At 39.2% G+C, this 14259-nt stretch overlaps 1 protein-coding gene across 10 annotated transcripts in view; it reads left to right on the top strand.

Annotated features, from left to right (window-relative positions):
* Positions 1–14259, top strand: part of RBMS3 (RNA binding motif single stranded interacting protein 3) — a 703155-nt gene that overhangs the window by 100025 nt on the left and 588871 nt on the right. For all 10 annotated transcript variants that reach the window (XM_031503883.2, XM_031503886.2, XM_077787027.1 and 7 more), the window contains one exon: positions 4757–4825. In XM_031503883.2, coding sequence (XP_031359743.1) covers positions 4757–4825 — 69 coding nt within the window. The remainder of the gene's footprint in view (positions 1–4756; positions 4826–14259) is intronic.

The raw sequence follows: 14259 nt of genomic DNA, 5'->3' as shown, positions 1-14259 counted from the left end.
ATGCCAGCTGAATACCAGCAAGGTTTTAGGCCTAAAAGCCAAAGAGCCCAGGAACTGGTCGTATATCAGGTGTTTCATGTAACTATAATTGTATTCTCAGAGTACTACAGATGTAAGTTTAAGTAGATTTTCTTCAAAGAAAAAAGATTTTGATTTACTAGATGTTTAGTATATGTTCCATTTCTTTTCATATCTTTTCTCTATTTATAAAGAAAATTATTTTCTCCTGTTCTTGCCCAGCAAAAATTTCTAAGTCCTGCAAGTCAAGACAGTATTTCATGTCTTTACCAATGGGCTGCATTTTGAAGATTAACACAGTTTGTGGGAGTTCACAGCGCAGTTCACAAGTACCCAGACTGCATAACAAATTTGCTACCATAAAAGCTCTTTGAAACCTAGAACAGGACAAATTGCTTAGGTCCCTTGGTAGCAAGGAGCACAGGGACTGTGGGTAGATTTAATTTCACCTAACATTAGCCATCCTCAGTTAGATGTCTCAATTAAACTGCCTGCTTAGCCTTTCTCTCCAGTGAGTGGATGGAAAGAGACAGGTACTTCCAGACAGTAAATCATCCCATTTTAGGATACTTTTCCAGACTAATGGGATTAATTGCTACACTCATCACAAGATTTTATAAGTTTATTTGGGTGTAGAACCAGTTACTAACTTTGCTTTTGTTATCAGAATATTACTCCTTTTTTAGCTTTTAGAAATATTGTCAGACTAATAACACTTGTAATTTTGGGCTATGCTTTTTTTTCATAAATTTGAAGTGTGGCCTTATCTTGAAGCTCTCATTTACTGACTGAGGAATTATTTAGGGCCTGTATATGTTCTTGGCCTGTATTGCATGCAGCCACTAGTAGCCTTATCCCAAGAATGAAATAGTAACACTTATTTCCCTGAACTCTCCTGTTGAGCCATACTCCATTGTATTGATTTCCATGTATTCTTTTAAAAGTTCTTTTTTTTTTTTTTTTTCCTGGCTTCTCGCTGTTATTTACTGTGTTCAGTAGTAGGAATCTTCTGAGAAAACAGTTTTCCTGTGAGCTGCATATTAAAAAAGTATCTTTGCACACATACTACATAATTTGTTCTTTTATCTGTGCCACTTTACTGCTATGAGAAGTACTTGCTTTTTCCTTGGTCTCACTAGGATTTGGAGACAGTCTGATGTTTCATCAGCATTCCTCACATTCACGCTCAGGTCTGGCTATTTGCTTGATGATTGCACCTGAATCTACATCAGATTTTCTCCTCTCACACTGACTGCTGCCTGGGCAGCAGTGTGCAGACCACACTGCCATTTTTCCACAACTTCCATCTCAGATATGAATCTCACACATCCAGTTTCCAGTCTTACTGCCTTTGCAAGTACAGTCCACTGTGATTCTTAAACCTTTCTAAAATTTTCAGCAAAACTTTGTGGTCTTTTAAAACAATTGGTGGTCACCTGCAGCTCAATGAGTTTGACCTCTGTTCACAGGTGGAGGGAATGAGGGAAATGGCCAGGACATAAAGAACACCTTCAATGAGCAGGTAATTAGGGAAGTCAGTCTTAATAAGTTTTTAATAGTTGGGGAGGAGCTTTTTATATCTGCATATAGCTGTGAGGTAGCTTAGGGAGCTGAAGTGAGCTGGGAAAGTAGAATGGGTATAAAGTTAGCTAAGAGTGGGACTTGGCTAGAGGCTCTGGAGGTGTTGATGGCTGTTTGGTTTAGGTTGTTACAGTGATGCTGTTAGGGAGCTCTACAAGACCAGGGAGGAAGGTTATGTCCAGGGCTTGTGCTAAAGTGCTAATTGTGCCAGAGGGAGCATTCTTAAATATTCCGTGTTTATGCTCCTTCTTTCTCAAAAGAAGGAGTGATGTGGGAGGTGATTTTAACTGAAGAAAGGGATGTGGCTTAAAGGGCTGAATGCAGCCTGTGTTCTCCCTGGTAAGATAGCTTGTGAATATGCAATATCTTGAGGTCTTTGAGGTCCAAGCTGTATGCAAAAGCTACTCATCCAGCAGAGAATATGGTCTGGCTTATGACCTATGCTGCTAGGTATCAAGAGACATATCCTAGAGGTAGGTGGGTGTCTAATTTCTAATGATTACAGCAAAATATGTGTGGCGGTGTGTGCATTTGGAGTTTGCTCGTGCATAACATTTTAAGTCACTTGCTTTAAGTATTTTAACTATTGAGATGACCAGGGCTTGTGGCCTGGCCTTCAGATTTTTTCCTGTTGCCCTTTAGAACCTGGACAGAAGCTTGGATGAAAGTATTTTCTAGATATTTCAGAATCTATTCTGAATAGATACAGAAGGTTCTGAGCAGTGCAAGCCTTTGCTCTATAACCTGGTCATCTGGTTGCCTTGGAACATACAAGTGAGCCTGTTTCTTGGTTTGTGGATTGAGCAGTGGGGGAAAAAGCCTGGGAGGGTAGGGAAAAGTCTTTTATACTACTATTTGCATTTTTTTTAGAAGCGCCATCTTAATTATATTGGAAGATAGAAGTCATCAAATAAATACTTCTGAAGCACTAGTGTTTTCTTTTTTGCAAAGTTAAAAAAAATCTTCTGCTCTTGTCTTGGGAATTGTTTGTTTGCTGGGTGTTTGTTCTGGAAAGGATTTGCCTGGTTCTCTGTAATATTGCAGTACTGTTTCTCTGTGGAATATTTATCTTTTGAATGTCCTTGAAACAGACAGAAAAGTTCAAAAGAGTGATTGCTGTGTAGGAAATGTACCTACTAAAGGTATTGGAATGAGTAATGAAACCCAAGACTGGTATTTATGAGTTTAGACAGGAGGAAGCTGCAGCTTCATTGGATGACACTAAGGGTAGACATACATTTCATATATATTAATTAAGAAAGGTGTGTAGTGTTTGTGGAAAGGCATCTTACTGGAAAACAGTTTCCAGGTGCTTCTAGAAAAAACTCCAGCTATCCCATTATTCAACTTGTTGTTCAGAGATTGGCTGGTCATTCTTCTGAAGCAAATGGAGATAGTTTTTCACAAAGCTGAGTCCAGCATTGTGTGTACTTTGTCTTTTCTGAAGTTTCTATAAAAAAAAAAGTGTTATTCTGTTATATGGTGTATCTGTATATTAAAAATGCCTATCCTTTTAAGGGTGTCTAGGAGAAGATAAATATACTATACAGTAATGCTAATAATTAAATTTGTAAAAGAACTGCTTTTTGGTAGACTAACACACAAATACAATTCCAGCAGTGGCTGTTTCTCATTAGTTAGAATGACATGCCAGCTTTAGAATATGTAATGATGTATAAGCCCTGGTGGTTATAATTGGCATAGAAATGTACTATATCCTTGGGTGTTAAAAGCCATAAGCTATTTATTTTTGTACTTACAAAGACTGTACTACATTGTGGTATAAATCTCACATGTATGTCACAATTGCATTTTTTTTAGTAATTTATGTCCATATGGTTCAAATACAAAGCTGTTCCCCTTATTAGTATCCTGCTGGTGACATAATGTACTGATAAATTAGTATCTCATGTCTGGAAAGTCTGTTTGAATTCAGATATCATGCAAAAGAAACTTAAACCCACCTGTCTTCCTGATATAAGTGGCCTGGTTGTGATGAAGATTTTGTAATACATGAGCTTACACAGTATAGTAGTGATATGCTTGCAAGAAACTTGGTTATTGGCTGTGGTATCCAATATTTTCTTGTTTGTTTGGGGTTTTTTTTTTTTTTTTTTTTTTTTTTTTTTCTGAGAAGCACCGAATTCACATAAGTAAGGAGTGGATTTGAAGGTCTTCTGTTACACTAGATGCTAGCTTAAACTGGCAGTAGATGGTGTTTAATTTGATTGTATAAAATAATTTTGAAACCAGAGATAATTTGTAATAAAATAATTGATGGAGTTTTATTTGATGCCATAATGCATTGATTCTTCTGCAGTTCCAGAGGCAGTTTGATTGTTAAGTCTGTATGTGACACACATGATATGGAAATATGCTATAAATGTGAAATACATGGTATGGTCTTTTTTTCTTAGGGCTTTTGGGGGGAAAAAAATAGAGAAGTGGATGAAAAATGTAGGGATAAATCATAAAGGCTGTTTTTCTGAACAAGAGTTGGTCTATAAATAGTTCACTATGTATTTCAAAAATGAAACTTAGGTAAGGTGAAATTATTGTGAAAGAACAATTATTTTGTTTTGACATCCTCCCTTCAGTCCTTCCAACCCATGAGAAACACCATGTGCCACTGATCTCCCATTGAACAGTGAGCTGTTGACCACAACTGAGTGTGACCTTGTTGACAGTTCTTCATCTGCTGCTTGATCTGTCTATCAAATCCACCTCTCCAATTTGGAGACAAGGGTCTGTTGTGGGACTGTGTCATAGGCTTTTCACAAGTCCAGAGAGATGATGTCAGTTGCTCTTCCTTTACAGCATGTCTACTTAAACTGAGTAAATTGTATGCCTGATGGGTAGTGCTTTTTAGCCTCAATTTAGGTTGGGGTTTGGCATTTAAATATGCAGTCTAGGGGACAAACTGCAAATTGTGAGGTCCTGAGGTTCACAGCTGTACAGAGCATATGTTGCAAATTTCCATCTATGTGATTTTAGCGCACATGTCTAATATTTATGGTTTTTTGGAGGCTCTTGTTTAGGGTTTTGGGTTTTTTTCTTTTTTGCTATGGATATCTACATGGTTAAGATTGGAGAAGTTGCCAGTGTGTATGGCGGACGTGCTGGTGAATATTTGACATGTCCTTCTTTTATTTTGCAGAGATCTACAGCCAACAAGACTTCTGGTGCTCCTTCCTACAGCAGATGGTCCAGTTCACAGCCCCATCAGGTAATATGCCCTTGTCAAAAATGATATGAAGTTCAGGTTGACACATGCTTCCTTTTAAAATGAATCTGTGAGGGGATCTGAGAGTGTTACCTACCTGCACTAGTCGAGCTGGGTCATGCTGGTCTCTGAGGTTGTTGCAGGATATCCTGTGGCAAATTCTTGGATGCAGTTGCTGCTCACAGAGGAGCATGTACAGCTATGCCTCCTCTAATGCATTGGTGCCTCTCTGGTTTGTCGGGGATATTATTGTGGCTGGATCCTCCTATCCTTTGAATCTTGTCACTTAAGCTACAAGTGTGGGTGTTTGATACCCTCTGGCAACACATGAAGTCTGTTCTCCTATGCTGGCCTTCCCCCTGATCCCACTGCCCCAGGGTTTCTTTGTGAAGTGATTGCAATGATCAAAACCTCCAGGAAAACTTGTTAATTGAAACTGAAGCCAGAAACTCTTAAGTGATAGCCAGGAAACCATATCACAGTTAATGATTCCTTATTTGAATAATATCCAGGGTTTCTGTTACTTTATCTAAATCAAAAGTCATTTTGACTATAGACAAGGATATGGCTTGCTAGTAACTTTGTCTTCAAAAACTCTTCAGGCGTCTTTTCAGTAATGATTGCATTGACATTGCTTTTTTCCAGCTTCTACTTTTGTTTTTGTACCTCTTTCTACATACACATTAAAAAAAAAAAACAACACCAAAACCCCAGTAACGTACAAAACCCAAAACCACCAGTCCCCCTTGACACTATGAAAAATTTTAAGTATCATGTTGAACAAACCCTTGATCTGACATGCTGGTTTTTCCTTTTGGAAGATATTTGTACACTTAGAGAGGAAACTTCCATTAAGTTGTGATTTGATCTCAAAAACTAAAGCAAAAGAAATAATTTAATTTATATTCAGATTAGGATGAGAAACAAGTGGCTAAGTGCTTCATGGACTGTTAGCTACCTTTTTCACTGTCCTCCCAGTGTTAATAGTCCTGTTTTCACAAAGTATTGTGAGAATTTTGTGCCTTCTCTTCATATAAAAATATGGTTCTTTTGCTTGCAAAGTTTTCCATGTTTTCTGTCTTTCAATTTTTCAACACTGAATTTTTACTGTTGAGGGTAAAAGTGAAGAACACATAGACAAAAGGTTAACTTTTTTTAGTGGTTATTGCTTGCTCCATCCTAGGGCTTTAGACAGTGAGCAAGAAAAAGCTCATGGAGTATAACTAATACATACAAGCAGTGTTCCCCTCTTCCTGTGTGTGTCTGCAGTTGTCTGTTAATAGGAGATGAATTCCTAAGTCAGGAGGAGATCATCCTAACAAATCATATGAAATGCACCTTATGCTCTACACACTTGTTTTCCTTTCTGAGAAGGGAGGGAAACATAAGCACATAATAAAGTTTGTTTGTAATGTTACAACCCTGTCAAACCACTAGCAGAGTTGAGGGATTAACTATCAGGAATGTTGCTTGAAAGTATGTCTAGACTATCCAACATCTGCAGGAAAAAAAATTGTTCTAATGTACTAAAGCGTGCCCTTGGTAATTTCCCTTCATGTATGCTGTAACTCTTATGTTTGACTCTTGTTTTCCTTTGTCATTTCCTCTCTAATCTTTTTCTTCCATGTTTATTGTCAGCTTTTGTCTTCTGTGTTTTGGGTTTAATAAGCTTATAAACTTGCCTCATGGATAGTATAAATGCCAGTACCAACTGTGAGGATGTATAGGCTTGCTGCAGTTCCGTTTGGGAGACTGGAATACCGCTGTGCGCTCTCATGAGCTGAGTGGCAAAATATTTGTATTGCATAAGAGATTTGTATTCAGCCTTGCCACTTGGCAGCATCTATATAGAGTTTAAATAAACTTTTTTTTTTTTATATTTTTTTAAAGATAGCTTTCCAGGAAAGAAAAAGATTAAAGTCCAAATTCATAGTCTGCATTTTCTTTAGTCTCATGCAGTGAACCCAGTGAAGGCTTTTCCACATGCATTTTACAAGAATCCACACACAAATCTAATAAAACTACATAGCTGAGAACTTTGATGCATCAAAGAAATGTTAAAAGTTAAATTGATTTCTTCTTCCTTTCCCCTAAGTTTTTCTTTTTACATTTCCTCTATGTGAACTTGGAAGGTCCATTAGGTGAGAGATTTGAAAGGGTGAGGTCAATGAGTCACAGAAAATAACACATTTTTCCCTTACTTGTTTTGCTTTGTACCCAGACATCCTTATTTTTTTGTATTGGATAAACTGAAGCATGTTTGTCTATCTCAAATATGCTATCTGGGGAGGTTTTTAATAAGTTTCTATCAACTTATTGCTCTCATGATCACATGGAATTTGTATGATCAGGTTTGGTTTTTTTTAATATGAAGCTGTTCAAAGAGTAGTCTAGTTTGGGTTTCTTTTTGCTTCCACTGCTCCTTGAGCCTGACAAAGTCTCTCGTTGCAGAGGAGGCATCTTTGGAACTTGATTTAGAGGTTCCTTCTGACTGCCCTGGGAAAGAGGCATTAATACCTGGTTCAAGCTAGGTTTCTTCAAGCATTTCTCTTTCTCAATGTCAATGTCAGAATAAGAAGCCATTAGTCTAAAAAGTTGATTTTTTTTTTTTTTTTGATTCAAGGAATTAATCAATTTTGAGGGGTGGATGGGAAGGCCAGACCAAATCTTAAGCTTCTGAACTGGCATCCATGGTGCTGTGGGATCTTACTAAACTGGCTTGAGGGATGGAATCAAGGAGGAAATACAGATGTTAATAAACCAAAATTGCCTACACTTTGTTCTTGGCTAGTGGCATTGCTTGATGTGTGAAGAAGTCTGCAGCAAGCTCTGAACTTAGTCCTTCTGTGGTTCTCTGAAGGCTGCTGCCTGAAGTGCAAGAGCTCTTAGAACTGATGAAAATGAATGAGGAAGTGGCACTTTATCAGGGATGATGATACAGCTATTTCTAACACGATGCTGCTTTTGCTCAGCAGGATGACAACCAAGGCAGAGCTTCTTAGAAGTGATGGCAAATCCTTGTGTGGGACAGTCTGTCTGACATTATGAATCAAAGGTACACAGGCAGGCTGGGACACAAGGCTCTCAGCTTTGCAGCTCGGTTGTCTCTGAAAGCAGTTTTAACATTAACAATGCACTCATTACTAGTAATGACTTGAGAACTGTATGCTAGCAAAAATGAAAATGAAGAGAAAAGCCTTCTTTTTTCCTGTCGTGGTTTGACATGGAAAAAGAGTTTTCTCAGAAGGAAGAGATCAATTTGGATATTGACCAATTGAAGGTGGACACGCCTCTGAGAACACAGAGGGGTTAAAAGCAGAATTCCCAGGGGAACTCGCTCTCTTTGGTTCTGCTCAGCGTGCAGTGCAGCCTCTCCCCTGCCCGGCCGTGGCTGGGTGGGGAGGGGGAGGCCCAAGGGTGGAGGGACTGGAACCGGGCTGGCCCCTGCAGATGGAAGGATGGAGAAATCTGGGATGTCTCTGTTCCCCCCACCCCAGAGTTTCTCTCTCTCAGGAGAGAGAAAGAGACAGCAGCAGTTTTGTCAACAGTTCACCATGGGGAAGGAGAAGAGCGAGGGGGGCTGCAAGGTGCCCAGCTGCCTGTGGGAGCTGGAGCCTGGGCATCAAGCCATTCTTGGGAGTTGAGACTTTTAACCCTTCCTGAGAAATGAAAGCTTTGTGAATTTTTTCTCCTCCTCGGTTTGAAAGAGAGGAAGAGAGACAGCTTGGACCCTGGGATGTTAGAAGGAGAAATTCTACGTGGGAGGAGATGATGGAGTGGCTTTTGGCTGGACTTTTTCTTGGTACCCACAGATTGAACTGATTTTCTCCTCCAAGAGAGACTGTATTTTAGGAGGATGACATTGAGCCAAGAGACCTGCTTCAGCTGGGAAAAGACAGAAGTGGAGCGAACAGAGAAAAGTTAGGGGGTTTGTGGTGGTGCCCCCTGTCTTCAGAGAAGAAGAAGAGAAGAAGATCTCTGTTCTTGGACCCTTGGCCCCAGGGGAAAATGATGGGGATTGTGGTCCCAAAAATGAAAAACTTAACTGTTGTTTTTTTTCCCCTCCTGGCAGGGCATCCTTGAAAGGAAAAATCCTAAAAGCAGTCTGTCCATCCATGCATTGGTGGTGAGAGCACTGTGCATGGAAAGAAGGGTCACCATGGCAAACATTTCTCCGGGCGGTGCCATGTGTGACATGGAAACACAGGATGTGGCAGCTGTGTTTCTTGGGGGGTCTGTAGCACAGGAGAGACTTTGTCTCCCTCGATAGGCTGAGTATCGATTGTCTGGAGGGTGGAAACCTGATTGGGGTCCAGATTGTGTCTCACTGTGGTTTGTTGGAGTTGAGTGGTAGGAGGAGGAATGTTTTGCAAGGTTTTCATTTTGAATTTTGTGTGTGTTTTTGTCAAACCATAGCATTTCCTTAGAAAAAAAGAGAGGGAACCATATCTTTCAGATGCCGGCTTAAGGTCGAGGCATTCAAAGAAACCATTAATTGTCCTAAAAGAAAGAGTGATGGGACAACGATCCTCCTAACTGTTAATGAGAGGAAAAAAGTCAGTAGCACCTAGTCATATCTCACAAATAAATCCACCTTGTATGCAGATAGAAGATAGTGATAGGCTCACTTTTCTTGCTCATGAGCTGGGAGCTGGTACAATCTGACAATTCATTTGGTCTCCACCACTGGCTGGCATTTAAGTGGCAATATTCCAGGTCTCTTGCGCAAAGGTTGTTAGCAAGACTATCTTTAGAGATGCCTAGATTATATTACTTTCTAGAATATTCTAATGCCTCTTCAATATTAGGTGCTAAATGAGCCTGCAGAATAATTGGTGTGTATTAAATTACATTAAAAATAATATAGAATATTTCAGCATCTTTCTCCTCCTCATATCTATTAGCAAGGCATTAGTTTATGAGCTAATGAGGTAAAAAATAAGGAAAGTGAAACTGTGTCCAATGGGCCACAGGACAGGAGTGCTTGCATAATGTTCCTCTGTCTGGCTCTGCTGCTGCTTTGTTACAGAGTTATTGCTCTGTAGAGGCAAAACAAGCTCATTGCTTTCTTGCTGATAGTCAGAGCTTTGACTGTTGCTGAACTTGGCATCAGTGCCTTAAGGTCAGAATATGTTTTTTCTTCAATATCTTTCTCCTTAAACACAGGGATAAGTACTATATTTTAGCATAAAGTTGTTAGCAATTTCTCAGAGGAATCTGGACAGACAATGGATGTTGCTAAACATTCTGTGTAGTGTCTATATTTCAAACAGGCAAAATATTTTATCTTTTCATACAATAGTTTATAATACAGCTTTTTTGTGATGGGAATGATGGAAACACCAGTGTACCAGTCAGGAAGGCAGAAGCTAGGAAAGGTGATATTCCAGCTGTACTGTGGCAGCTGTTTCAATGAATTTCAGGTCAGAGACTTCAGTATATGTAATTTCCCTCTCGCTTTGTCCCTGTTGTGTGTGTCTCTGCTTTCCCCTTGTCTTGTTTTTGCCCTTGTGTTCTTCCTGTGTATGTTTTGGAGCAGTAATGTGTTGGTAAGAAGGTAATTAGACAGGTGTCTAATTCAGTAGGCTTTTTCACAGTGCACAAGGTCAGAATGAACCTTGTGATTAATTGTGCAGCATAACAGTAGAGATTTTATTTAGTTTTAGGAAGCCAGACTAGGTATGGTTTCTGGTAGCAGTTGGGATTGTTGTAGCCTAAGACAACTCCAAGCGGAATTCATGACTAGATGGAGCAGGAAAATGGGTAATAGTGAGTTTCCTTGATGGGTTCTGGCAGGCTGCCTGAACACAAATATAATTGGAGCAATGGCTCAGAAGATCCCTTCCTCTGAAGTGCGTTTTCTTTTAAACTGGTGGAAGATAGCTAGTTCTAAATACTAAATAAGGAGTAATAAATAGTAATGTACTCAACTGCTTTGAATCTTGTTTTCCTTCAGTGCCTCAAGTCTGACTTAGAAAAAGTATTGAGAAAGGCACTGTCTCCCTGATGACTCAGCTCCTTGCTTTTCTGCTGAGCACTGCACACTGTGGCAGTAAACTTTAGGTTATGTGCCTGTTCACTAGAAAACTTACTGGGAACACCAACAATTTTTCCCAGAAGCCACTGAAGGGCTGTCAAGTGGCAATAGAATTCCTGCACTTGACCTAGGTTTGAGCTGCAGTGGGCTCATCTAAATGATAGTGACTTAGTCCAGCTACTAGAGTTAAAACTTATTTTTAAAGGTCAAATGAGGTCTGGCAACTTTCCAAAGGCAAACCAGGCAACCCAAGCCACAGAAATATGTTTCTCCTGGCACTTGGTGTTTACCCCAAAAAAGTAGCAAATTTCAATGGCCTTAATTAGACTTAATTAGGGAAATTTGGCAGTTTTGCAATAATGGAGTAAATAATACCTAAATACCTCCTTTCAATAATATATCTTTTCAGAATTAGACATTTCTCTTTACCATAGGTCATCACAGTTTTGCAGCATTGCATTTTCATCTTAGTTACATTTGGATAAGCACATGGAAAAATCAAGTATACAATGATAGAAACTAAATTTTTTGACATGTCAAAGGTACTCACTGAATTTCAGCAAGCCTGTATTATGTTTATCTTAGATCACTCGTTAAATTTGAATTTGAGGTGGAGAGAGTGCCTTGCAGGAGCAAATTTAACCAGTTAAACACTTAGAAGCATAATTATTCTTTTATGCATCATGTGTTGCCTTAAGTTTACTGAAAGTTTGGAAAATGTGAATATCTGTGATCAGCACTCCAGGTCTGCTGCTCTTGTTACATCCACTGTATCTGCCATGTTATGCACATGAAAACCTTGTGGGATTTTGTCAACTATTTGTAGAGATTGACCCATGTGTTAGGTCCATCTTTATTAGTAGCAGACAAAATATTAGCCGCTCTATTTTTTTTTTGTGCAAAATCCTTCTCCTCTTTCACACTTCTCTGATAATTAATCTCAGCATTTGCATACCATCAAGTTTGAGAGATTCTACCACATGCTGCAGTTCAGTACAGAAACAAGCTAATTTCTGGACTATTTGGTGAGCAAGTAGCCTAAGTGAGTGGCAGAGGACCCATGTTTCAGGCACATTTCACCCATGTTTCATGTCTCACCTCTCATACACTTGTCCATCTTTTCTGCTGCAGCTTGGTAGGTTCAACAGGAAACCTGATGTTAAAGGTTCTGCTTTCCAAAGTTTGATGATTCCTCAGTGAAATCTGTGAGCTGCTGCTTCTGGAGTGATGCTTTTTGTAGGACAGCATAAGGGAAGATCGAACCTGGCATATGTTTTATAAAACCACAGGAATCTGCAGTAGCAGCCCCAGCTTTACCAAGGTCATGGGCAAAGGCAGAGTTAATACTGGTGACTGCTTTGCAAGTAACGGGAGAGCAGGGCACACTGAGTTGCTGCTCAGCTAAATGCATCAGTACACCAGGATGTGTAAGCTATTTTTATTTTGTGAACATAACTCAGCCAAATGAGACTCGGGAGCAGTTGTGTCTGTTGCCAACCAAAGTACAACATAAACTTAGCTTTGAAAAGTTAAGGCTTTTGTAAATGAAATAGGAGGGGAACTAAAAAGGAAACAGATTTTTTTTTTTTTTTTTATGGTCAGTGGTAGAATATGAGTAAATACAAATGTATGCACTGTTATAGGTTGCTCTTCTCACCTGTTGTCTGGGTATAATTACCAGGCAACTGACTGAATTGAGCATAAAGCTGTTTCTTAAGCTCCAATAGGGTAAGAGCCTGTGCCTGGAGGGAAGCAATGGTGTTCATAAGATCCAGCCCCATGCTTTCAGTTAACTACCTGTGGAGAAACACTTTGTGTCTGACACAACTCTAACACAGCAGGATGAAGACTGATGGTATCTTTAGAATGAATCCCAAACTTATATTTAAAAGAAGGGCTTATGTTTTATTGTCACTGTAAATGACAAAATGTGGGCTGTATTCTGCAATCTGTGCATCTGATACCTTTAGTCTACTCTGTGGGTTAGATATATATATATTCCTCACCAAGCATTGGATCTGGACATTAGTTCCAAATACCGAAGTCTTGGTAAACCAATTATATTAAATTTCTCCCAATTATACTGTATAAATGTTAAACTTTAGGTGTAATGGTTATGAAAACATAGGAGGACTCTTCCAAGACTCAGTATTGTGTATTTCTCTTTTACAGGTGTGAGGAGGAAATAGCAGGTTTCCTTTCTCAGGAAGGAAAGTTATCATTACTCTGTAAGATACCATTGGCTATCTTGCTGCACTTTCAAGTAAAGGTTCAGAAGATTCCATCTATAGCTTGGCAAATCTTAAAAATCAGCATGCAGGGGACAAAACCCCTTTTTTTTCAAAATTATGTTTCTAAACAGCAGTTTGGCCTTTTTTTTTTTTTTTTTTTTTTTTGTCTGCTAGGACAGCAAAATTTTTAGTCCCTTCAGTTGTTGTGCAGTTACTTTTGATGACAAGCACCAAATCTATGTATTGTGCTAAGTGTCTGCTTGGTGTGCTCAGGTTTGTCTAGAAAAATGTGTGTGATGAGCACGAGAGAAAAAACCTCACAGCATTTGTAATGACTTCTGTAGAAGTAAAACATTTCCAAAAGCTATCTGTCAGCTGCACTTAGATTGTCTCTCAAAACTTTTTTCTTCTAGAAGAAGAATTTAATAAGATTTAAAAAGACTGCAAACTGTATTGTTCTACAAATTTTTTTAACCATAAAGACAAAATTCTCCCTGTGTCACAGATTGTCACCCCTGGAAGATTCCTATCCTCTTTTGGAAGCCTTACTTCAAGACTGCAGACTCAATTTGAGAAATCCCAGGAATGTTCCTCCCATAAATCTTTTTTGCCCATTTGACTTAGCAAATTAAGCTTATTGGTATTTATCTATGAATTCTGACTGCTCCCTATTTGACTGAATTTGGTGAAGAAAAGGAAGGATGAAAAGTTTGTTGAACCTTTCAGAGATGTGAGGTTTTTAAGGGAATTTTAAGAGTACAACAGAGGAGATATACTGGTAATGCTATACAAAAGGAAAGCATGAGATCATCCTTCAGTGGTCATTGGGGAGTTCATGGGGGGGAATCATAGGATGGCCTAGATTGGAAGGAATCTTAAAGATCATCTAATTGTGGTCACGAACACCTTTCACTGGACCAGCTGGCTCAGAGCCCCATCCAACCTGGCCTTGAACCCAAGGATGAAACTTCCACAACTTCCTTGGACAACCTCCTCCAGTGCCCCACCACCTTCATAATGAAGAATTTCTTCCTGATGTCTAATCTAAATTTATTCTCTTTAACTTTAAACCCACTTATCCTCATTAGTCTCATCATTTTGTACGCTCTGTTCAGGTACTAGAAGGTCACAATTTGGTCACCCCAAAACCTACTCCAGGCTGATGAATT

This window comes from Lonchura striata, chromosome 1 (genome assembly GCF_046129695.1).
Source record: "Lonchura striata isolate bLonStr1 chromosome 1, bLonStr1.mat, whole genome shotgun sequence".
Classification (NCBI taxonomy): domain Eukaryota; kingdom Metazoa; phylum Chordata; class Aves; order Passeriformes; family Estrildidae; genus Lonchura; species Lonchura striata.
This window is presented reverse-complemented; position numbering and strand designations above follow the sequence as displayed.